Genomic DNA, 24,859 nt, shown 5'->3' on the forward strand with positions numbered 1-24,859 from the left:
GTGTGTCTTGGGAGTGAGAGAATGTCCTTGATCCTCGGCTCCAGTGAAGGAGCCTCAGGCTGGCCTGTGCGGGGGATCCTGGAGGGGACGGCCCCGATGCGGGCGGGAGAGGAGGCTGCCGTCGGCGCTGGTCCCAGCAGGCTGTCCCAGTGTTCTGTAGCTTGGTCACCCACCTGGAACGAAACTGCCCCCCTGGCTGCCCAACCCAGATCCCTGCGGGGAGTCTGACTCACTTCGCGGGGGGCCTCTGGGGCTAATGTTTAACTGGGCCGCTCCCTCAGCAGGGCACTTTAGCCCTGCTGCCCTGGGCCCCGGACGCTGGGCCTGCCCCGAGCGCCCTGCTGGCGGTGGGCTCCAGACAGACAGGGGGCCCAGCCTCCAGCCCCGATGTGGACAGCGACCTCGTGGGGAGGGAGAGGCAGCAGCTGTGACCCGAGGGCTCTGGGACAGGCGGGGTGGGGTAGCATTGTGCCCTGGTCGTTCCTACCAAGGACGGAGGAGCACCTGGTCCCTCTCCAGCTGCACAGGAGATGCTTCCCCGGCTTTGCCACAGGTGTCCCCCCAGAAGCCCCCCATCCTCCACCCCCAGCTCTGGCCCTAGTGTTGGGGGGAAGACAAAACCCTTGCACAGTTGGTGGCATTTGCTTCTCAGTTGACTATCTTTCCCCTCGCTGGGGTTACTGGAATTCCTCAGGTGCATATGCGGGGCTCCTGGCGCCCGGTGGTGTCCCTTCTGGAAAGCGGCTGGTTGGGCTCTCCTGGCAAATCTGGCCCCAGGAAAGGACAGCCCCAAAGGCAGGTTGGCCTAGGTCCCGACTGCTGATGTGCAGCTATCAAACCCTGTAACTCAGGGTGGATTCCCTCACCTTGCCCAGCCTCCGGGTCCTTGTGCAGCCATCCGAGATAAGGGTATCTACTTCTTGGGGCGCCGGGGTGGCTCAGGTAGCTGAGTGGCTGACTCGGTTTCAGTTTCTGGTCAGGACACGCATCTCAGGGACCTGGGATTGAGCCTCCACCCCCACCCCATCCCCACCAGATCGGGGCTTCATGTTCAGCCCAGCAGGGAGTCGGCTTGGGGACTCTTTCTATTTTTTTTTTTAAGATTTTATTTATTTATTCCCGAGAGACACAGAGAGGGAGGCAGAGACATTGGTAGAAGGAGAAGGAGGCTCCATGCAGGGAGCCCGACATGGGACTCGATCCAGGATCCAGGATCACGCCCTGGGCTGAAGGCTGAAGGCAGACGCCCCAGGAATCGTACCCTGTTGTGAAGGTTCAGTGTGAAGGTGTGTGGGGTCAACGTGCTATAAGCGGGAGCTGCTCTGGGCCCCGGGGAAGCCCCGCTCCGGCCCTGCTCTCCGTGCATCAGGTCCGGGGTCAGCTCTGGCCGAGCAAGCCTCCCCCGGCCCCTCCCGAGGTCGCTCTCCCACCCCGAGCAGCTGCCCCAAGGAGCAGCTGGCACTGCACTTTGTACTCAGCTTCTGGTGCTTATGGCCAGTCATACGCTGGGAGCAGAGGGCAGGCCAGGGACTCGGGCGGGAGGATGGGGGACTCCTCAGGGGGCCCAGCCCCTCCTGGGGCCAGCGTCTGGGTGAAAGAGTCAAAGGGCCCCGGTTTTGGAGGCTCAGTTCCGGCGTCGCCAGGTGCTGCCTCCCCCCCCCCCCTTCCCCCGCCAGAACTTCGGTGTCCGCCCCGCCGAGCCTCTCCGGGGGGCCTGTGGGAGGGCAGGCAGGGAGGGCGGCTGCCCCTTCCCACATTGCACCCCAGCAGGCTCACAGCCCTCCCCAGGCGTTGGATCCAGATTATCAGTGGGATGGAGCAAGGACCTGACCTAGAGGACAGATCCCTGGCCGGCCCACCTTGAGACGAGTGGATGGAGGATGTGACCAGCAGTGTGGGGAGAAAATGGTTGGGAGGAGGGAGCGTGAATGAAGGTGGAGAGGGCAGGGGTCAGGAGGGTGAGCCCAGGAGCGGCGATGGGGAAAGGAGCCACCTGGTGGCCAGACACACAAGCACAAGGTGTCCCTGGGGCCGGGCCAGGGAGGCAGAGGACCAGGTGAGGGGCGGAAGGGACGTCTAGAACAGTCAGGAACATCCAGCAGCTGCCAGGGAGCGGTGGTCCAGGTTGTCAGAGAAAGGGGACTGTGACAGCAGGCGCGACAAGGGGCTCTGCGTAGAGAGGCCCACCTTGATGGCTGGGGTCGCTGGGAGGGCTGGGCCGTTCCAGAGGTTAGGCCTGGGGTCGGCTGAGCATCCTGGGTGGTGACGGGGTGATGTCACTGGGACTGGGCGGCAGGGGCCCGGGAGACCTTGGCAGGCAGCTGCCAGTCCCTAGACCTCCTTGGGCCCCTGAGCTCCTGCCTGGAGCCGGCGCATCCTCCCTCCGGACCCCCTCCCTTCTGAGCACTCACACGGTGCAGACATGACCAGCACGGAGGGACAGAGGTGACCAGGAGCCTGGATTTTAATGGAGAAGCTGGGATGCCCGGAGTGGGGGGCACTACAGGTCAGAGAAGCAGTGGAGGGATGCAGCTCGGGGCCAGAGGGAAGGCGCTCTCACACCCCTTCCCCCTCAGCCTGGCTCCACCGCAGCCCGCCGGCGTCTACACCCCGCTGGGGCGAGGTCTTCAGGCGAGGGCAGGAGGGGGTGCTCCGGAGGGGCAGGGTGGGGTGCAGAGAGGCAGGTGAGCCGGGCTGGAGGGAGGAGCGAGACGCGGAAGCCCAGAGCGCGGGGCGGCAGGGCGGCCTGTGGGACAGAGGCAGACGCCGGGTTACAGCTTAACCGGTAGGACACAGCCCCGGGGCCTGGGCCGCCGCCAGCCGGGGGGCTCCCAGGAAACCCCAGCTTCTCAGCCAGGCCCGGCTCCCTCGGCTCCCCTTTCTGAAGCCCTGCCCCTGCCCCCCACTAATCCGCCCCCGTGCCCTCGGCCTTGCAGCGCCCTTGCCCTGCGTCTGCTAGCGCCTGCCCATCGCTTCCTCAGAGGAAAGCTCCGGAAAGCCCGCGGTGCCAGCGCTCGGCCCTCTCCCCGTCACCCGCTCGCACCTCCCCGGAGCGACAGTGGGGCTTTTCTGCGCCCTACACTTGCTGCTTTTCTCTCTCCTCAGAGAGGGGGTGGTCTCGTCTTCTCTGAACGGACCCCCCCACCGCCTACCGGGGCCCGGGGACTCCGAGTTTGGGGTCCTTTGCCAGGAGGTATTTTTAAAAGCTTCAACTTTCCGAAAAGTCAGAGCTGAAGGGCCCTCAGGGCTCGTCCAACCCCAGCTCCCAAGGTCCTGCAGGAGGGACCCCGGGGGCAGGCCCCACCCCACAGTCGGGATCAAATCGCTCCAGGGTGAAGCAGGAGCATTTGCAGGTGGAACCGATAGGCCGGACCGGGACGCCCTTGGAGAACGCTCCCTGCTGGACCCCCAGTGCTGCGGACGGGGAGCCGGGAGCGCCCAGGGTGTCGGGGTGCTGGAGCCAGGGCGGGCCGCCTCAGTGCCCCCCGCTGGGCCCATCGTCCCGGAGCCCCCGGGAGCTGTTGGATTCCGGTGGGCCCCCCAAGAAGGGAGCTGGTCTCTAGCTACCTCTACTGCGAGGTCGGAGACTTGGCGGCATCGAACATCTTCTTCCGGCCCTCCATCCCGGACATGGCCTCCACGTTCTTCCTCCAGTCCCCCACCTCCACGGGGCGTTCCTACGGGCGGGCCCCCCAACACGCGTCAGAGACCAGAGGGCAGCTGGGCCCCCCATCACAAGAGAAATTTGCTGATGCAAAGTCAGCCTCTTGGAAAAGAGGAAATCCCGACACGCCTGCCCACAGGTGGGGCCCAAGGACGCGTGGGGGGGCGGGACTCGGGGAGGCCGAGGCTGCACGGGAAGAGGGGAGCGTGTCAGCTGGGCGCCCCGGCCTCCCGACCCTCGCCACCGCCTGCTCGGGCCCGGGGCCGGCTCAGGGCCACCTCTTCTGAGCAGGCCGCCTCCTCCCGACCTGGCCGGCTCTGCCTTTGACCAGCGGACTCGCAGCCTTGGGTTGTCCACACGCACGGCCTCAGCGCCTCCGCACGGGCCCTCTGAGCCCAACCCTCTGAGCACGCGGCCCGGCCCATCCGTTCCAGGGATTTGTTGCTGAATCAGCGACTGAACTCGGTGCTCTAATTTCTGTGCTCAGTGTCCTGTGACCACCATGATGTCTTTCCGCCCCCGTGGGGACAGACGGGGGTCACCCTGGTCGCCCCATCACCCTAACTCCGCATCCTCTCGCACTGGCTACACTTTCTACCTTGTGGCTCGCTCGGGCTTCCTCTGCGTCCTACTTTCCCCTCGGGTGGCGAGCAGCCTGAGGCAGGGGAGCGAGTCTTCTTTCTCCCGAAACAGAATCACGAGACTTCGTCCCTGGCCTCCCAGAGAGCTCCAGAATGTTCTAACAGGCCGCCTGGCCGCCAGCGGGAGCTCCCGCCCGAGGCCATGTGACGGAGTAACAGGGCCGAAAGGTTGAGGAGAGGAGTCCTCACCTTCTCTGTGTCCTCCTTCTTCACGGACTTCAGGTTGGCCCGCAGGTCCATGGACACCTTGTGCTTCGAGCCCAGGAGGGCCCTGAGCATGGCGTCAGCCGAGACCCGGACCCGGCGCAGCGGCGGGCGCTTGAACTTCCCACGGAGGTCCAGCACCTTCAGCTTCAGGTCCTTAATCTGCAGGTGAGGGGGAGCGAGGGTCCGTGGACAGAGAGCACCCGAGGGCCCCCTCCCTGAGGGTCTCGGACCTCTAGAGTTCAGCCAAAGCTACACCCCGACCTCGCCAGCTTCCCGGCCAGGCCCTCCGCGACACTCAGACCCGCCCCTCACTTCTGGAATACCCAGACGTGCTCGTTGATGAATGAGTTGGGGCGCGGGGGAGGGGACGGGGGGGGGCTCAGGTCATGATCCGGGGTCCTGGGATCGAGCCCGGTGTCGGGCTCCCTGCTCAGCGGGGAACCTGCTCTCCCTCTGCCCCTCCCCCTGCTTGTGCTCGCTCGCTCTCGCTCGCAAGCTCTCTCTCAAATGAATAAATATCTTTTTAAAAATGAACGAATGGGGCAGCCCGGGGGGCTCAGCGGTGTAGAGCCACCTTCAGCCCAAGGTGTGATCCTGGAGACCTGGGATCGAGTCCCGCATTGGGCTCCCTGCAGGGAGCCTGCTTCTCCCTCTGCCTGTGTCTCTGCCTCTCTCTGTGTCTCTCATGAATAAATAAAATCTTTAAAAAAAAATGAGCGAATGAGTAAATGGACAGATGGAGCCCATGGCCATCCCTGTCACGGTCACGTGAATAGACGGGCAGCTCCACCAACTCAGCACAAGTCCGGTTCAGAAGCCGGGGCTGGGTGTGGGCTGCTTCCTCCCCGTCCTACGGCCCCATTCCTGCCTCTAGCTAGTTCCTCCCCGTGAGCCCACACGGCAGTTCACGGAGGGCGTGGGTCTAGTAGCGCGGATGAGCCCCCAGGCGCTAGGCCCTGCGGGGAGTTCCGGGGTGCTATCTCTGGACAGAATCCTGGGGAGATTGGTGATGCCCCAAATCATTGTCGGTGCTTGGAGAAAGGGGAAGGAAGGAAGAGCTCTCTGATCCGCCCTCCCCCTCCTGCTGCTTGAACAAGTACCAGGCACAGCCCCCTCGAGCGGCAGGGGGACAGAGTGCACACCCCACGCCCCGCAGCCAACACCCCACGCCCACGCCCACACCGGGGGCCGCAGCCACCACTGGGTGACCCGGACCGACGTTCTCAGTCTTTGAACCCCAGTGCCCTCCTTTGTAAGGTGCAGATGACGGGCGTGGAGGGAGGATCAAAGGGGCAAGGACATGAAAGCCAGGGACAAAGGGAAGTTGTCACTAGCCCGTGAGTATGTGGGTGAACAAGGGCGGCAGCTCCCCTGCGACTGAGGAGCCCGTGGGTCAGCCGGGGGCAAGTGCGTGCTTCTCAGCTGTGTGATTATCCTCTTCCTGCCCCTGGGGGCTGGAGTGGGGGACCCAGAGCTTCCCAAGTGGCCACTTGCCAAACCCTGCAGAAGGACGGGGTCCTAGCCCGGGTGGCAGCATCCGTGCCGTGATCCCCCCACGGCCCCCTGCGCCCCCGCGCCCCCGCCGCAGCCGGCGCCAGCCCCTCCTGTCCGGCGAGCTCACCTCCCTGGTGTTGTGCAGGCATTTGGCCTCAATGTCGTATCTCTCCTCATCCACCACCTCCACCTTGGCGTGCAGGTCCCGGCACAGGTCCTGGGGGAAGCAGAGGTCGATCAGACAAGGACAGAAAGAGGGGAGGGACCAGCAGCGCTTTCCTGCCTCCATGGCCAGCCCCTTGCAAGGTCTGCATTCTGGACCCCTGGGGTGCACGGCTGCTGCTGATAGCTCCCGCCCGGGTAAGCCCTTTGTTTCCCTTCCCCAAAATGTCACGGTTTTCTTCGCACAGTTTTCTTGCAATAAAAATGACATAAGTGAATTGTAGCAAGTGTGAAAGCTATGCACTGAACAAAAGGAATAAAATACAGGCTACGAGTGATGTCGCCAGGGGGAGGTGACCATTGGTGACATTTCGGTGCATTTCCTTCCAGTCTCTTTTCTCCACAGTCAGCGGCACTTGAACAGTTATCCGGGTTTTACGGACATTAAAAACTGATTTGGAAGGGGAGGGACAGACAAGTCCTGAGGCTCCCTTCCTGCCCTTGTGAAATGGGATCCCCCAGCACCGCCTCCAGGGGCCCTGAGATGGGGATGAGCCACTTGTTAGCACAGGCTCCTGCTCCCCCCCACCCCACCCCTACCCCGGGGCCCTGGTGTCAGCCCCGCAGACTCACCTGCAGGGCGCTGAGGGACAGGCCGCGCGTCTGCAGCGAGGGGATGCGCTCGGCCAGGTAGCGGGCCTTCTCAGCCTCCCGCTCCTCGTGCTCCTGCTCCCAGCACTCCTTGGCCTTGGCCAGCATCAGGCTCTGGGCGGGACAGAGCCAGCTGAGCCAGGGGCCCAGGGCCCTCGGGTCCCCACCCAGCATCAGGCAGGCGGCAAGGAGGACCCCAGGCTGGCACCGGCCTTGCCTCCGGCTCTACAAGCAGCGTGTTCCTGTACTGGTCGTACTGGTTGAGGCCCAGGCCAGGCCGCCCCGGGAGCCAGCGGATGAGACGGTCGCAGGGTGGGGGGGGTGGGGGGGTGGCCAAAATAAAGCAAGGCCCTCTGGCTTTCACCAGTGGATTGGCCCCTGAAGCTGGTCACTGCCTCCACCCGGGTAGCTGGGCAGGAGCCGGGTCTCCAGCTTCAGGCTCCCCCTCACTGACCACCTGGCTCCAGGTGAGGCCAGCCTCCCTCTGCCTCCCCCTCCCCCTCCTCCCCTTCCTCCTCCTGCTGTGGCCTCCTTCCTCTTCACCTTCCCCCAAGCCTCCGCACCCCCACAGACTGCTCCGCACCCCCCAAGTCTCCCCCTGGATGTCCCCCCAGAGCCAGCACAAGGCATCACCTTCAGCAGGAGTTTCCGGGAGGCTGTGATCTTGGGCTTTCTCTGCGGGTGAGAAGGGGAGAGACGGGTGGTGAGGGACAGGCTGCACACCTGGAAATCTGGTGGAGGCCAGCACGCGTGCCCGCCTGGTTCACCATCACTACCCAGAACCCTCGCCACAGGGTCCCCTCAAGGGGCCCCTCATCTTTGTGATTTACCCCCCCAAGTTCGGGGGATGCTGCTGGAGTCGGCGACCTTGACCTTGACCTAGAGGCTGAGGCCCTCACTTTTCAATCCGGGTTCTAGTGCGGGGGGGGGGGGGGGGGGGGGGGGGGGGGTGTCCTGTGTGGGTCACATGACTTCTATGGGCACCTCCCTTCCTGGTCCATAAACAAGGATGCTGCTGCCACCCACCGTCCTCAGTTCCCGGAGTTCCTACACACAGAATGACATCATGTGACATCACGGATGCGCAAACACTTTGGGAGGCACGGTTAGCGCCCGGCAGTCGGGCCAGCACCTGGGTGACCTGCCTTGCACAGAAGCCCTGAATTTCATACACGAAGAAGTTTATCCTTTTAGGCATCGCAACTTTCTTTTTTTTTTTTTCAACGTCGACACCGTCCATATTACTCTTTCTCAGGTTTAAAAACATTGTTTTCTCTCGAAAATGAGTGGAAATATCAGTGAGGATGACAAAACATGAGAGACTCCTAACTCTGAGAAACGAACAAGGGGTGGTGGAAGGGGAGGTGGGCGGAGGGTGGGGGTGACTGGGTGACGGGCACTGAGAGGGACACGTGGCAGGAGGAACACTGGGTGTTATGTGATGTGTTGGCAAATTGCACTCTAATTAAAAAATAATAATTTTTTAATTAAAAAAAGGGGGAAAAACATTGTTTTCTTTTCCTACTAAAAAATCCCCGGCAAAATAAATAGATAAATAAATAAAATATGAATGAATGAATGAATGAATAAATAAATTAATAAATTAATAAATTAATTAATTAAAAATCCCCGACATATTCCAGCCAACTAGACAGGTGCAGCCGTGTCCCCTCAGGGGAGGGGATAGGGAAGGTGCTCACCCCCCCACCCATGAGGCTGAGAGGCCTTCTGAGCACCCGTCGCTCTTTGGGACCCAAAGCTGGCACTTTGGTGGCGGCCAGCGAGCGGCCACCTCGGGGACATGGTGTGCGGGGGCCTCGCCCCGGTGGCTACTCTAGTGTGAAAGCAGAAGCCAATGGCCTTTAAGGGAGGAAAGGGGGGAATGAATGGGCTTCATGTTGTAGGCTCGGAATGTGGGACTCCCAATCCGACTCTTCAGGGTGGTTGCTTCGTCCTTCCGCCTCCCAAAGGGAGGTCCGGGCACATCAGCCCAGCGTGCTTGCGGGAGAAACGGCCTGCCTCCGGAATCACTGCTGTCACCGGGGACGCCCCGACGCCCACCCGTGGCAACGTCGTTTCCTCACCGCTCGGTGAGCTCAGAGGCCACCTTGTCTGATTACCCATCAGTGGCAACTCATTTTCCTACTGAGAAATTCACGGGACTATGGAAAAGTGGGGCGTTCGATTGTAACTGGGAGTCCCTGCGCCCGTCCCCGTCCAGCACGGCTGCTAATTCCCACCCTTGCCAGTTCAGAGTCCACAGCCCTGTCCCTGCAGCTCCTCAGCCCCGGGGGGTGCAGAGGCTCCGCTCTCAGTAACCCGAATAAATCTGGGTTGTCATAGGGTCAGAATTATCTAAGACCTGAGGGGAGTGTGAGGACACCTCCTTGCTCCTCCCTCAACGTCTGGTCACTGGGCAGCGGGTAGAAGAACCCAGTGATGATCCCTTGTTGCTCTGGCTTGGCACAGGATTGGCTCTGCAGGAAAAACCCCCAGATGGTCCCTCAAGGCTGGACAAGTGATCGGAGCAAATGAGGAGGAATGTGCCCAGCGCTCAGCAAGGGAGCAGAGTCACACCGCCGTGCTGTAGCCCTAACCCCGGATGACCTTCCGGTGAGGCCGTGCCCACGGAAGCCCCTGCCCGGAGTCTTCACTCAACATTTCTATTCTCTGGCAAATTTGCTCGGCCCCTGGACAGCCCCCCCACACCCGGCTCACCCCACCTTCACCAGTCTGAAGACCTAACCAGGAAAGACATACCCCAGATCTCACTTACCTCGCTTTAGGGATCCATCACAGGAAGGACAGGAGAGAGCAAAAGACAGAGCGTGAGCAATTCGTATCACATTTGCAACAGCAGAACCACGCAGACGAGCTCGGGCAGGGGCGGGGTGGTGCCAGGCACACAGCAGAAGGGAATGAGGCATCGGGCAGGGGGGCCAGCCCAAGAAGTGCCAGCAGGACAGAATGAAAGTCCAGGGGGCCTCGGGACTACTGGAGGTCTTGTGGGGAGCTGCGGCCCGTCAGCTGGTGGGGGGGGGGGGGCTCAGGGAAGCCTCACCGCGGGGTTCCAGCATGTGAAAGCTTCCAACCCTGGCCTCATGGGCAAATTCCCAAGGCCACGTTCATCTGCTGGGCCAAAGTCACATCGAGGCCCAGCGCACGGGCAAGCCACCTGAGCCGCCCAGAGACACCCAGAGGTCTTCCCCAGGCAACCTGGACGTGGGTTCTGCTCAAAGTCTAGGACACGTGGTGGCTCAGGACTGTTCCTGTTCTAGAACCTGGCTTCCTGGGGGCCGAGCGGAAGGTGCCTCCCCCCCGGGCCAAAATCTGCGGCAAAGGGCTTGGCCGGCCTAGAGACGGGGCGGGGGCAGCGCTACTTACACTTCAGGCATGGTGGCGGTGGGGCAGCACCTGGAGGCACAAAGCAATCATCAAGGTGGGAAAGGTGGAAGGCCTGCCCCCCCCCACCCCCGCCCCAGCTGGGCCCTGGGGCTGCGCCAGCCCGGGCCAGCCGGACAGCAGGAAGAAGGATTCTCGGGGAATGGATTCCAACAGGTGAGGATGGGATAAGCACTTGTCCATTGGTTCTTTGTTTTCCTTCATTCACTCATTCGCTCACGAGAGAGAGAGAGAGAGAGAGAGAGAGAGAGAGAGAGAGAGAGAGCAATCTTACAAAGCAAAGAAGCAATGGATATAAGAACCTAAAGGAGCTCTGTTGGACAGGTATGTAGGCGGGGCGGGGGGGGGGGGTCTGCAAACCACGGCCCCCAGGCCAAATCTGCCGTCCCCCACCCCCACCCCCACCCCCACCCAACCCTCCTGCCTCCCGCCTCTTTTTAAAAAGCTGAAAGGGTTGTAAAATAAAGAATATGCAACAGAACATTGCGTGGCCTGCAAAACCTAAAATATCTACTATCAAGCCCTTTCCAGAAACGTTTGCCAACCCCCGCGGAACAGAATGGAATCCACAGAAATCTGTCTGAAAACTGAGGTCGTGGTGCCCTAAACACCATGCCGCGTTCAGAGGGGCTCAGTCCTGGGGCTGAGGGTGGTCACCGAAGTCCCCAGGGGGGAGACCAACTGAAAGGTGGATGGCGCAGAGCCAAGATGGAGCACAGGTAAGTGCCACCTGGCACAACTCCAGGGGGCGCCGTGCACACGCTGGGCCATGTCCTGGTGTCCGGGGTGCCGTGCCCAGGCCCGGCAGTGTGACTGGCACCCCTGGGTAGGGCGGTGAGAGGCCCTACCAAATCCTGCCTTCTACGCCCATCTTTATCCTGACCCGCTCCAGGCCAGCTCTCCTCTGCAAGAATCGGGGTTAGACAAATTGTCCACTTAAAAAAAAAGCTCTTCACCCCTTTGTTCAAACCAAATTCTAATTGGAAGCAAAACAAATTCCAGCAATAAGAGCAAACGGCACAGGCTGAAGGGGGGACATAGGAGCCCTGTGGGCCTCTGCGGAGGCCCCTGGCCGTGGAGCACTGTGAAGGCCCCCGACGGGGGTTGTACTGGGGCTCCCTTTAGTCCCGACAGTTGGAGGACCCAGGCCAAGAAGGGGGTCCTTTGAGGCGGCACAGAGGGCGACTCCAAAGCCAGACCCAGCTCAGCGTCCTGCGGGGCCTGGACCAAGAGCGTTCCCGTAGAGGGCAGGGACTGTGCAAAAGATCGGGGGAAGGAGAAGGATAACTCGGGTGGGAGCAGGTGGGCGAGGCGGGACAGGAATCCCAGCTGGGTCCCACAGTGAAGGATAGGGGAGGCCAGTGTGTACGCATCGGGGGGCATGGGGCACCGCAGGTCAGGAGTTGGAATTTGCTCCAAGAACCTGGCTTGGTCCCGGCGAGGGCAGAGTCTCAAGGACGCTTGTAAAGCGGCTACTGGTGATTTCATTCTGGAGCCACCTCCCACCTCCGCCTCAATGCTCTCCTGTATGCCCGGGAAGCTCCCCCCAGCCCGTGAGTGGGGCTTGGCCACCTGTCCTGCATCTCCCCACCCCGTCAGAAAGCCCTCTGGGCCTCCTGGGGTGGAGGAGGGGAGGGAGTATGACCCCAGAGTCTCAGCTGTCACCCTGGGGCACAGAGGGAGAGGTAGGATCCAATCCATAAATTCCCCAGATATTTGGCTGAAATTAGATTTTATCACCAGCTGTTTATTCTGAGGGCTCCACTCCTCTGAAGACTGGCGAGGAAGTCCAAAAAGAAACACTAGCTGGTGAAGAAACACCTCCAGGTCCTTCTGTCCATCATCGCGGCCCCCCCATAATGCCAGTACCCGGGGGGCAGCAGGTCGCAGCCCAGTGGGGATGGCCTCAGCCTTGGCGGGCATCTGGCCATGTCCACGCCTCCCTCAGAGCCCACTGTCACCAGCCTGGGGCCCAGCCGGTCCAGGCCAGTCCAGGCCTCCTGCCAAGCGCCAGGGCCTGCCCCCCAGCCTGCCCCACTGACAAACGCCAGGCCGAGGGGTCCCCACCCTGTGCTCTGATACCCAGCAGACGGGACCCCTTGACAGGTCCCCTGGAAGACAAGCAGAAACCTGATAAGAAGTCGGGATGCAGATAGCGCAAACGTGAGGTTGGCGGGGCAGCATTCCATCTCCCCTCCCCCGCGAGTAGCCAGTGAGGAGATAAGTCCATAAACCCACCACTGGAGGGAGGGGGCAAAGGGTGGCCGGGGGCGGGGGGGACTGGAGCTGGGCTTTCCCTTCCCCGAGGCCCCATGGGGTGGACCAAGAATATCAACTAGACTAGGAGACCGAGGCTGGGCGTACGAGCGTCTGTGTGTAAGGACAAGTGTCTGAGCGATAGCGTGTGTGTGTGTGTATGTGTGTGTGTGTGCAGGGGCAGGAACTGACCTTGGACCCCAGTTCAAGGGCATCTCAGTCCTCTGGTCGTGAGCAAGCCTGGTGCTCCCGCAGCCCCCTCGGAGCCCCCTCGCTCCACAGGAAAGCCGAATCTCAGAGCTCCCGTGGGACCGTCGCCCCGACGGGGTGGCCGTGCCGCCTCAGCCCCAGCGCCCAGCCGTGGTTCCCGTGGAGAAGGTGCCCGGGCCCAGGCGCGGTCCCACCTGCCTCCCTCCAGAGGCCCCGGGCCCCACCAACCACCTTGTACTCCTCGGAGCCGGGGCTGCGGACGGGGCGGCTCCTGGCGCGGGGTTGGCAGCCTGCCCTCACCTGCTCGCCCGGCTGTTCAGGCGGCTGCGGGGGTGCTGAGGACGGCCCCCCAGGACACAGGACAGAGGGGCAGGACGGCTTCCTCCGCCCGCAGGAGCTGCGGCTGGAGCTCTGGGCCCCGGAGTGCAACAGAGCTGGGCACCTGCTGCGGCCACAGGCGTTGCTACTTCGGCCGCCGCCCAGGCTGGTCCTGGACTTGCAGCAGCCGCCGCCAGGCTCGGACTCTGCCGCACCCCTGCCCCCCTGCAGCCCCTCCCCCCAGACACCTGCTGGGCAGCCTGGCTCCACCCTGGGGCCCTCGGAGCACCCTGGTGGGAAATTCGGCTCCTGGCTCTCAGCCTCCGATGGGCCGTGGGCACCTGCCGCCAGCCTGGCTGGAGAGATGTCGTGCCCAGGACAGAAGGCCGGAGCGTTTGGGGACCGTCCCACCAGCCAGCCCATGCTCCAGGCCAGGGTATAGGTCTCGCTCCGTCGCCAAGCCCCGGCCACCTCCAGCTTCTCCCTCGGGGCCGGCCCCGACTCGAAGGCCGAAGGCCGGGGCTGTGACACGTACCTCTGGGAGCTCCGGGAGCTGGGCTGGCTGTGTCGCCGCGGACCGCAGACTGCGAGGGGCAGGCGGAGGGGAGGCTATGAAAACTGCGGGCCGCGGCAACTGGCCAGTAAAAATAGAACAGAGCCGCTGCCCCTCCCCTGCCCCCCTCCCCTCCCCTCCGCTCCCCTCCCCCCGAGCCCACACACGCAGCACACACAGCGGGCACCCGCTGAACACACATGCACCCGGGCTCGGGAGCACACACGTCCTGTGCACACGGAGGCCGCTCACCGAGGAAACCAGCACCCGCCCGGGGGGACGCGCGCCGAAGCAGGGGGACGACGGGCACCAGAGCAGACGAGGCACTGAGCAGCGGGGGCCCGGGGCCGAGTGCAGGGTTCTGGTGGGGGGCACCGGGAGGCCGCGGGCACCAGGAGGGGCCGGGGAAGGGGAGCTGCCTCGCTGACCGACGTCTCTCCCAAGGAAATGTGGAAATCAGGCCCCTGAGCTCAGGCCCCAAAAGCCTAAGAGGGCTCAGGACTGGATTTGGGGGCTCTCGGGTGGCTCTGCTACACGGGCCCTAGGAGGATGCCCGGGCTTGGGGGTGACGTCAACCGCGTGGCAGGCTGATGCCAGGGGTTAAGCTGAGTCCACCCTGATGCTCCTGGAGGTCTGTGGACACTGCTCCCTTCTCCACGTAGGATTCTGGGAATCTAGGCTCCCCCGGGTCCCAAAGGGCACCCCACACCCAGGCCTGGAACTCAGGCTAGCCCACCTTCTCCCCTGCCCTACCCTCTGTCTCCAGCCAGAATCCAGGGAGGCCGGAGCCGTAGAGGCTGCACCTGTTTCCCGGGTATTTTTAGGACAGTTGATGAACACATAATACCCACCCCATAGTCAGAGAAAGACAATGCCTGCTATGTTAATCCTGTGGCTATTATCGTCGGTCATCTCCTGGGCCAGGATCCCGGGCTGGGACGGGACAAGCAGGATACTGACCCCTCTTGGAGGCCAGCGAGAGGCCTACGAGCAGCAGGAGGTTAGGGAGGGTGGTGGAGGAGGGAGCTGGCGGGCCGGGGTGTCCTGAGGAGACCACCCGCGGTGCCTCCAGAGGGGTGAGAGGCCCTGCCATTCTGGTTGTGTTCAGAGGCTGCTCTGATTCGGCTCGGGTCACGTCTGTTTGGGAAAGCCCCGATGCTGGAAGGCTGCCGGGGAGAGGGGACGGGGTCTGCGAAGTTATAGGGCTGGGAGGCATGGGACTCTGAGTGGAGGGGCTGGGATGGACATTAAGGGCAGGCATGAGCCGCGGAGCAGCAGCTGGAGGTCAGAGAAGGGGTTTGAAGGCCGGGATGAGTCTACTGGCGTTTACCACATTGGCTCATCGCGTTTATAATTTATATAAGAACTTTTCTTACAACACGTCAAGATGCACCCCGGAAATGAATTCTCTGCACGGATTATGCTGCTTTCTGGAAAGGGAAAACAAAGGAAACATTTACAAATAGAACAAACGAGGGTCGGCAGGGACCACGATGAGTTGCGGACTCAGGGCCCTGGGGTGTCATCCTTCCTCAGTCTCTAACGGGACAGAGCAGGGCCAGGACCCCTCGTCCCAGGCCCCATAGACACCATCCCACCTCCCCATGCGGGGCAGCTCTCCACTCTCAGATCCACCACGGCCCGTCAGCATCTCTAGGGCCTCTGTTGACAAGCAGCCTTCAGAAATGGGACTGTCGTGCCCTGGTGTCCTTGCACCTGCCCCGGTTTTCCTTTGCACGTGGAGGCAGGGGCCTCCGGAGTCCACCTGCAAGGCTGGCGATGTCGGCCTGGAAGCTGCCCACATGTAGCTGAGGGGCCACCACTGGAGGTGACAGGCCCTGGGCCCCTTTCTGCCCCTGCCCAGGGTGCTTCTGCAGCCTTTCTCCTGCCGTCCTCGCTTACTGTCACCCCCTTCTCAGCACGTATCTGCACAGCGGCCACGTCACCCACCTGCCACCCCTCCTGGGGAGCAGGAGCAGCTGCCCTTGGAGCTCTGAGCCCGTGTCTGGCACAGACCCTCACCTGGCCAGCGGGGACCCTCCCCAGACACAGAGCCAGAAACAGTCCTCAGGCCCCACAGGACCCCCAGCAGAGCTCCCTGCGGTAGGCCGAATGATGGCCCCCAAAGTCACCCATGCCCTAAAGAGAAGGAATGAGAACATCACCTCATGTGGCAAAAAGTACTTTGCAAACCTGATGAAATTAAGGAACGTGAGTCGGAGAATCATCCTGGATCATCCACGTGGGCCCAATCTACCCACATGGGTCCTTGTCAGACGGAGGCATTAGGATCAGAGTCAGCAGAAGGACACCCGATGATGCAAGAAAGATCAAAAAAGAAAGAAGATGCCGTGCTGCTGGCTTGGAAGACAGAGGACGTGACTGTGAGCGAAGGAATGCAGGCAGCCTCTAAACGCTGGAAAAGTCAAGGAAAAAGACACACACACCCCTTAGAGCCTCAAGAGGGAAGCAGGGCCGCGACACTTTGTTAGACCAGTGAGACTGATTTTAGGCCTCTGCCCTCCAGGACCGTAAGATCATAGACTTTGATTATTTGGTTTTTTTGTTGTTGTTGTTTTAAAGATTTTATTTATTTATTCATGAGAGACAGAGAGAGAGAGAGATAGAGAGAGAGAGAGAGAGAGATGGAGGCAGAGACACAGGCAGAGGGAGGAGCAGGCTCCTGCAGGAAGCCCAGCGCGGAACTCGATCTCGGGTCTCCAGAATCAGGCCCTGGGCTGAGGGCAGGCACTAAACCGCTGAGCCCCCAGGGCTACCCCAACTTTGGTTATTTTCAATCACTGGGGTTGCGGCAATTTGTTACAGCAGCTGTAGGAAACTAATACACCCTGTAACACCTTTCTGGTCCCCAGGACTCCACGCGTCAGGCTGCACGCTTGCTGGGGGGGCGGCGCTCCGTGAGCTCACCGGGATGAGCTCACCGGGACGTCACCCAGCCAGGGCCTCCCTGGAGTCAGGGCGGGGAGGCTGCCCAGCGCTCTCACTGTGTCCTTGAGGAATTGGGGCCCAGAGAGAAGGGGCCTCCTAATGGCCAGCCCAGCGCCCTCGTCATGTTGCACCGACAGCAGGGTCATTCGCCCTGTCACGAGCCCAGGAATCTAGCTTCGGCGCCCCCGCCCCTCCCCCTGCCCCTACCCTAGCCTAACCCTCTGCACGCCTTCCAGGCCCGACCTCAGCGGAGGGTCGCTGCCGCTGACCCGCCTGCAATGTCCTCTCTGAACCTGGGCTTCCTCATCTGGAAACTGGCTTTACGGTGATGGTGCCGGGCGACCTGAGGCTGAGCCTGGCCTCCGCGGGGACCCCGCATCCTGGGGGCCGGAGGCAAAGCGGATGGCTTCCCCTTAGCATCTTCTCAAGTTCAGGGAGAGTCTGGAGCAGCCTTAAGTTCAGGGAGAGTCTGGGGCAGCCTTGGCTGGGCCGGCAGCGGTCTGTGCCCCCTCAGATCCCCCAGACTTTGCAGCTCAATGCAAAACAGACAGAACAATTGCCGGAGGAGAGGACTTGGCGGATGCGGGGAGGGAGGCGCCAATCCAGGAAGAGGGAGCAGTTCGGGTAGGTGAGGTGACGGGAGAAAAGCCAGAGGGGTTTCCAGCCTCCCGTCCCACCGGATCCCAGCGTCGCAGGGCTCGGGAGGCCCCGGGGCGAGGAAGGAAGCGTCTGGACAGAGGAGCTAAGCCTTGTAAGGCTGCGGGTTGTAGAGCCAGGGCCCATCCTCTCGTCCCCTCGTCCCCTCAGTGGTGGTGGCGACACCTGTCAGCCCCACTGCCCTGGCATCCTCGGAGCCCAGGAGCCCAAATTAGCAAGTGACAAGGCTCCGCCCGCCTTCCAGGCCGCGGCACCCCAGGGGAGCCGGCCCCCCCACAGCCCATCTTAAGCCCATCGTTGAGCCAGGGCCAGGTTCCCAGGAGCTGAGTTCTGGGAGGAGGCAGGGCTGTGGGCAGAGGAGGCCGGAGCCGGAGGACCCAGGAGCCCGAGGACCCAGGAGCCCGAAGCCCCCACCCTTCGATTCTCTGCCACAGACAGCCTCACGCTCAGGGCCTGTGGCCTCAGGGACGGGCCCAGGACGGCCCTGCACACTCGCCTCCCTGACTTGGGCGCTTCCCCCTTCCCAGCCTCTACTTCTCCTTCTGCAGGGGCGGCTGGGAGGCCGAGCGAGGGACCGCACCTGGAGGCCCCGCCGACGCCCGCACGATGCCGGAGCTCCGCCAGCCTCAGCTCCCAGCGTATTCCCGAGGCGCCAGCGCAGCATCCCGAGGTAGGTCTTCTCATTAACCCCACTTTAGCGACCAGGAACCCGGGGCAACCAGCTGATTAAGCAACGCCCCCCAGATCCCACCGCAGGGACGGGGCAGGCCTCAGCTCCTCAGCCAGCTCCACCCCTGCCGGCCCCGAGCGGGTGCTCCCGAGTGCTCCCTGAACAGGGGCCGAGCTTATCCGCGGGGAGCGCACCAGGGTGTAGGCTGGACCACGCTCAGGCCCCAAGGCCCCACAGACTCCCTGACAACCTCAAAGCCTGCAAGTGATGCTCTGATCAGCTCGTCTCTACCTACCTACCAGTGAGGGCTGCGTAGCCACGGTCGGCATCCACCGGTATCTCGGGCCGATGCCCCACGACAGGGAGGCCCCCTCCCCCTGCCCCTTCAGGGAGGCCCAGTTGCGGCGGGTGAGGGGGGCAGCCCTTGGGCTGGAAGCAGGGGCAGCAAGGTAGGGGGAGCTCCGCAGGCTCCCAAGGACGGCAGACAGGGCTGCCTCCATCCCTTCAACAGCAGCGTTGCTCACACTCCCTCCGTCAAAGCTCCGAGCCCTCGCTGCCACCCATGCACACCCCCGACGGCCTCCCACGCCCCGTGCACACCCCCAACGGGCTCCCATGCCCCCGACGGCCTCCCACACCCCGCGCACACCTCCTGGGTCCTCCCTCCTCCCCCGGCCCAGCCATGCCCACCCTGAGTCCTCTTCAGCCATGTGCTCAGCTCCCCCGCCAGCCCAGGGCTATAATGGAGGACGGGGACCAAAGGCCACCATCACCCCCGTCCAGACCTCCTCTGTGCTGTTCACCCCTGGCCTCTGCGGGTCCCTGGAAAACAGGCTGCTTCTCCAGAAATCCCGAGATGAGCAGGTGGGGTTGGGGGCTGACTCCACGGAGCAGGAGGGGAGGTGGGGGACAGAGCTTGGAGGGTGAGGGGGCAAAGCTCAAACAAATTATTTTCCGGGTGGCGTGTGGCCGGTGAGCAAGCCTGGAGCCGGGGGAGGGGGGGCAGCTGTGTCCCCCACGTCGCCGCCTCCCCTCTCCCCCCCGCCCCAGGGTACCGCAGGTCTGCAGCCCGGCCTGTCCACCCAGTTCCCAGCTTGCCTGCCCCTCTGCCCTAGCCCTGGGAGGTCCAGCCCCCCCCAAGATCCCCCGGGTTTCCACCCCTGCACCTTCGCTGGCCGCCTTTGAAGCAGAAACAGTTACTCTCTTCCACTGTGGCTCCGAGGGAGTCCCCGCGGGAAGCCACCTCCTCTCGGAAGCCTTCCCAGACTCCACATCCCTGTGTTGCCCAGGTCTGCCTGCCTGCGTGGCTCATTCTTTCTAGCCCTTGCTCCACCTCTCCCCAGGTGTGCAGCCTTCCCTCCCCACTGGGAAAGTCGGGGGGGGGGGGCAGGGGAAGGGTCCCAGTGACCGAGGAGCAGGCCTCCGCGCCCACCTGCTGCTTGCCCTCGGGGTGCGTCAGCGTCCCAGGTGGCCGCGTGTCCCGGCTCCTCAGGCAGCGCCCAGACCTGGAGATGTGCGGCCGTGACTCACGCTCGGGCGCCCATCCTGCGGCTCCGGGAGGGTGCGGGAGACTCGCTCTGGGGTGCCTGGGGGCTCAGTGGGCAGAGTCGGCCTGAGGCTCGGGTCAGGATCGGGGTCCTGGGATCCAGCCCCACATCCAGGCCCTGCTCCTCGGGGAGCCTGCTCCCCCCCCCCCCCCGCTGCTCTCCCTGCTTGTGCTCCCCCCCAGCCCCCGCCGCTAGTGTGCACGCGCTGTCTCGCTCTCAAATAAATAAAATCTTTATAAAAGGAAAGGCCCTCACTCTGGACAGACACACCTCTTGGTGGCTTGACCCGACCTGCGACCTGCGACGGCCCTGCCCTCTGCAGAGCCTGGCCCGCCGGCCTCCCACCGTTGCCTTCTTCCCCTCCGGCTCCAGACCCAGGGGACTCGGGGACTGGGGAGGTCTCCCCACACAGCCGGCGGGGGCCCCTGGGTCCCAGGCCCTGCCCCAGGCCCTGCGGTTTGCACGATGAGCCTCAGACCCCCCGACAGCGCCCGGGGCGGCAGCCAGGCTCACGCACCTGGACTCGAGTGTCCCATGTCGCGGTCCCTCCCACCCTTTCCCCCTTCCTTCTTCCCAGGCTGCGGAAGGCATTATCCTCTTCCTGGCCAGAGGGCTGCGCTCAGTCCCAGGGCGAGCGGGAAGGTGAGTGAGCGGCGGCGCCCCAGCCTGCTGCCCGGCGTGGTGCCAGGGTGCGTCTCCTGCGTGGGCGTCCAGCCGCCTGCCAGCGCGGCCTCACACCGCGGTCGCACCCTGAGCCCCACCTGGGCGCCTCCGTCTGTTCTTCACATCACAGGAAATGGCACAGCCACCACCTAAGCCCACCCCAAGTCCCCGGGGCATGCACCACTCCTGTCCTCTCCGCTCCGCGTGACCACGTGCGTGGAGATCGGTGGCTCCCCGCTCGGGGTCCCCAACCTGCCGCTGCCGTTGGGCCACCGCGTGTGGCTGGCTTGGCTGCAGCCCCTCCAGGATGCCCCTGCCTCCTGAACCATCTTCCTCAGTCCCCTCACTTCCCCTGTCCCCCATCACCACCCTCAGGATGAAATGCAAACCCTGGGATCAAGTTACATGCCTTTTGGGATCTCTCTGGAAGCTTCCCTGGCTTCCACACCCCCTTAGCTCTGGCCACAGGGAGCTGCAGAGGCTTCCGGGAAGGCCTTTCTCTCTCACTCCACCCCAGGCCCACCGCACCTACCCTCCTCCGGGTCTCAGCAGCACACTGGCTCCTCCAGGAAGCCTGCCCTGACCACCCCAGACCGCGTTAGGAGCGCTCGTCCAGGCTCCACAGCCTCCGTGTGTCGCTCTTTCCCCGCATTTAACCCACGAAGTTCAAGTCACATTCTGGACAAACTTGAATGTTGACACCATGTCTTATTCATTTTTGTATCCTCAGTGCCCAGCACAGCGGCTGGCACATAGTAGGTGCTCAATAAGTGCTCAGTGAAGGGGAGAGATGCCTCGGGGGGCCCCAAAGATGGGTGGTCGGGCATCTGCCTTGGGCTCAGGACATGACCCCGGGGTCCCAGGATCAAGTCCCACGTCGGGCTCCCTGCTGGGAGCCTGCCTCTCCCCCTGCCTGTGTCTCTGCCTCTCTCTCTGGGTGTCTCATGAATAAATAAATAAAATCTTAAAACACACACACACACACACACACACAGAGGAGCCTTATGACCAAAGACAGTGCAGGAAATTGGCCCCCAGGGCTTGGAGAGTCTTTCCTTGTTCCCTGGGGTCTTGAAGTGACATTAGAGTGCTCGTGGCTAAGGGAGCAGGTCAAGAGCTTCTGGGAAGCCTCCTCGTTCGAGTTCTTGGCACCCAGCGGTCTGGGCTCCCTCCCCTGGGAGAAGCAGCCACAGCCACTCACTGACCTTGACACAGGTGATGACCTGCTGTCCCCTCCAACAATGTGCTCACACAGACATAGAAACAACAGCGGGACAGCTGTGCCTTTGTTGATGGTAAACTTAGCCTCCCAGAGGTCACCCGGGACTATGACCACCTCCTCACCCCTGGTCCAGGCTGGGCCAGGACGTCAGGGGCAGAGGCCCCCACAAAGGGCCCCGCCGGGACGCCTGGTGGACACCTAGGGCCCTGCCGGGTCCTCCTCCCCTCTCCGTTCGCTCCAAACCCTCATCTGCAGACTCCAGCCCCCGTTCCTCACCCTCCCTCACACCTGCCCCCCAGGCCACGGCTGTGTCTCAGGAATCCTGGGGAGGAATTGATGTGGAGGGGGCCTTCCCATCAGAGGGAAGTTCCCCTAAGTCCCCGCCAGGGCTCAGTCCATTAAGTGTCCACCTCCCGCTCAGGTCCTGATCTCGGGGTCCTGCGATGGGTGGAGTCCTGCATCCCTGCACCTGGCTCCCTGCTCAGCGGGGGGTCTGCTTCGCCCTCTCCAGCCACTCATGCTTGCTCTCGCGCCCTTTCTCAAATAAATAAATACAACCTTAAAAAAAAAAAGACCCGAGCCAGGCTCCCCAAAACCCCAAGGCTGAGGGAATCTCTTTCTGAGGGCAGAGCTTCCGTGGGTGCCCCCCACCCCTTTTCACACTGGGGCACAGAGGGGTTGGGGGGAGCTGTGGCGCTCCTGCCTGTGCAAGGAAGGCCATGCCCTCGTTTGTGTCCTCCCCATTGCAGACTCCCAGCCAGAGGCCAGCTCACAACTGCACCCGTCCCCTCTCTCCTCATCCGAGGTCTCACCTACAGGAGGCTTCATAACCCACAGCCCCGCCCTGGACTTGCTCGGTGCCGTCCAGCAGGGGAAACAGTACTGTGCACCCAGGTGGAAGGCCCTGGAGCAGAGGTTGGGACCCCCGGGGGTGGGGTGACACTCATCCTCCCAGACCAAGCCGGAGGTGGAGGTGAGGTCGGGCCTTACAAGACAGACCATCCCTCCCCCATCACGGCCGCCCTGTGCTTGTCCGCGGCTGTGCTTCTCCGGGGCGGTCTGCTGACTCTTGGCTCCACGTCACTTTTCCTTTTTCATCACGTTGGTATTTGAACCAATGGTGCAAAGACAATGGTGGCGAGAGCTGCTGATGCCAAAACAGGAATCAGGCAGTGGCACCAAACAAGCGCCGCTAGTGGTCACTGTGTGCTTCCCGCCGTCCGCTCACGGGGAAAGGCCAGCTCTATTCACTTGCGATGAAACAGGAGGAGGTGCTCATTGTGTCCTACCCAGTATGGTTCGTGTACATCCTGCTCATCAGCCGTACACCAAAGTGGGATGCAGTGCAGCGCTTCCGGCTGCTCTTGTCACGGCGTGTCACCTTTACTCGATAGAACAGCTAAGTGAGAAACTACAGTTAGTTGGACCTGCGCATTGGTGGATAATTTTCTCGAAAATGAAAGAAATGGGACTGTCGCTGCAGAGAAAACAGCTACGTGTATTATTTGTTGTTAGTTATAAAATTCAAGCTTTCAAGGGAAAGTCCAAATCTGGCAAAATGTGTATCCGCCTTTGTGGACTCGAGAGTTTCCCAAATATGCAGACTTTTCGGATGAGATCAGCACTGATACGAAAGACTGCGACCTTTAAAAATCATCGTACCACGTATAAGTGTGTCCACGTTGGGAAGATACGCATGAGCCAGAGTTCCAATATTTTCCAAATGCCCAACGCAGAGGGCTACAAAACCACACGTGGGCAAAAGATCCATTCAGTACATGAGGGCACCTGGGGGGCTCCGTCGGTGGGGTGTCGGACTCTTGGTTCCAGCTCAGGTCATGACCTCAGGGTCCTGGGACCGAGCGTGGATGGGGCTCTGCTGGAAGGTTTTCTCCCCCTGCCCTTCCTCCCACTTGGATACACTGTCTCTCCCTCAAATAAATAAATACAAATCTTTAAAAGGTGCTACATGAAACATTGGATTTCAATGTAACAGACTATGAACACTATTAGGTGCTTTCAGATTCCATATGGTAGCTGACCTTTAAAAAAAAAAAACCTCTTGGTGAGTTGTTGATTTTTTTTTTTTTTTTTTTAAGATTCATTCATATATTTTAGAGAGAGAGCACAGTGCGGGGGAGCAAAGGGAGAGAGAGAGAGAGAAGCTGAAGCCGGTGAGGCGCTGAGCACAGAGCCTGTCTTGGGGCTCGATCCCAAGACGCAGAGGCCACAAGCCCAGGATCACGACCAGAGCTGAAACCAAGAGTCAGATGCTCAACCGACTGCTCCGCCCCAGCGCCCCTGGTGAGTTTTTTTTGTTTGTTTTTTAATTTTTTGTGTGTATTTTATTTATTCATGAGAGTCCCAGAGAGAGAGGCAGAGACACAGGCAGAGGGAAAAGCAGGCTCCCTGCAGGGAGCCTGATATGAGACACGATCCTCAGACCCTGGGATCAGGCCCTGAGCCGAAGGCAGATGCTCAACCACTGAGCTACCCAGGTGTTCCCCCTGGTGAGTTTTAATATAGAAGACTATGCCCAGTTCTCTGAAAAGGCTCCTCTCTCTCCTAACCACGCCTTTGTAAATGTGGATGTTTTCATGTACTTCAACCAAAACATCATAACAGATGGACTGCAGAAGCAGGTATGAGAACGCCACTGTCTCCTATTAAGCCAAACGTGGAAAGGATTTATAAAAACGTAGAATAAGTCACTCTTCTTAGGTAGTTTTATTTTGTAATTTTATTATAAGACGTTTTGTTTAAAACAGATAGTGACCATTCGTTTCATTTACATTATTTTTGTTTATAGGATTTACTGAAATATTTTATTTCTATTAACATGTGAGGTGGGATATTGTTATAATTATTAAATGGATTGATCCGTATTTTATTTTATTATTTTTTTATTTTTTATTTTTTATTATTATTATTTTTTTAAATCAGTATTTTAAAACTTCTTGTTTTAATTTCTAATAAGGTAAATATCTTTTTTAAAGATTTAACTTATTTGAGAGAGGGAGAGCCAAAGAGCACAAGCAGGGGGAGCAACAGGCAGAGGAGAAGCAGACTCTCTGCTGAGCAGGGAGCCCCACTTGGGGCTCAATCCCAGGACCCGGGATCATGACCTGAGCCCAAGACAGACACTTTACTGACTGAGCCACCCAGGCGCCCCTCTAATAAGGTAAATATTGATGGCTATGACCTACTTAAGCAAAGAGTATTTAGGGTTCTCAATAAAGAGTGTAAAGGGGTCTTAAATGCCCCAAATTTGGGGATCATCATTTCATGTTTTTAGTAGATTATTATTGCTATTTTCCTGATTCACTTATTTTATCTATAAAATACAGTTTAAAAATGATCAAAAAAATGATCAAGAAAAAATGAAATATGATTTTTAATTTTGTCAAATGACAGGCAGTGACAGGAATCGGTCACAATATCCAAGTTATTAAAGGCAGGATTGGCCACAGCGGACTTTGTGGTTTTGTGGCTTAATAAAATATCCCTAAAATGACACGCGAGGGAAATTTTCATAAGAAAGTGTGCGAAACAGGGGCGCCCGGGGGGCTTGGGGGTGGAGCGTCCGCCTTCGG

At 60.9% G+C, this 24,859-nt stretch overlaps 2 protein-coding genes and 1 long non-coding RNA gene across 4 annotated transcripts; 1 reads left to right on the forward strand and 2 right to left on the reverse strand.

Moving 5' to 3' along the window:
* Positions 1–2,446: 2,446 nt before the first annotated feature.
* Positions 2,447–12,144, reverse strand: TNNI1 (troponin I1, slow skeletal type). The gene is made up of 8 exons (XM_072733747.1): positions 12,091–12,144; positions 9,203–9,296; positions 7,453–7,619; positions 6,802–6,933; positions 6,134–6,223; positions 4,495–4,671; positions 3,568–3,677; positions 2,447–2,746 (listed from the first exon to the last, which is right to left on the reverse strand). The coding sequence occupies exons 1-7, from the start codon at positions 12,142–12,144 to the stop codon at positions 3,570–3,572; spliced, it is 822 nt and encodes a 273-aa protein (XP_072589848.1). The 3' UTR covers positions 2,447–2,746; positions 3,568–3,569.
* Positions 8,420–14,089, reverse strand: LOC112934542 (uncharacterized). The gene is made up of 2 exons (XM_072733465.1): positions 13,811–14,089; positions 8,420–13,589 (listed from the first exon to the last, which is right to left on the reverse strand). Exon 2 carries the CDS (start codon positions 13,426–13,428, stop codon positions 12,772–12,774), a length of 657 nt encoding a protein of 218 aa, XP_072589566.1. The 5' UTR covers positions 13,429–13,589; positions 13,811–14,089; the 3' UTR covers positions 8,420–12,771.
* A 3,288-nt stretch (positions 14,090–17,377) lies between these two features.
* LOC140595022 (uncharacterized) lies at positions 17,378–23,848 on the forward strand. Of its 2 annotated transcripts, none has more exons than XR_011996422.1 (3): positions 17,378–17,834; positions 19,959–20,023; positions 23,366–23,848. It is a non-coding gene; the product is annotated as an uncharacterized lncRNA (long non-coding RNA). The 2 variants fall into 2 exon arrangements; XR_011996423.1 differs by lacking the exon at positions 23,366–23,848 and adding an exon at positions 22,016–22,056.
* Positions 23,849–24,859: the final 1,011 nt, after the last annotated feature.

The sequence above is a fragment of the Vulpes vulpes genome, chromosome 13 (genome assembly GCF_048418805.1).
Source record: "Vulpes vulpes isolate BD-2025 chromosome 13, VulVul3, whole genome shotgun sequence".
NCBI lineage: Eukaryota > Metazoa > Chordata > Mammalia > Carnivora > Canidae > Vulpes > Vulpes vulpes.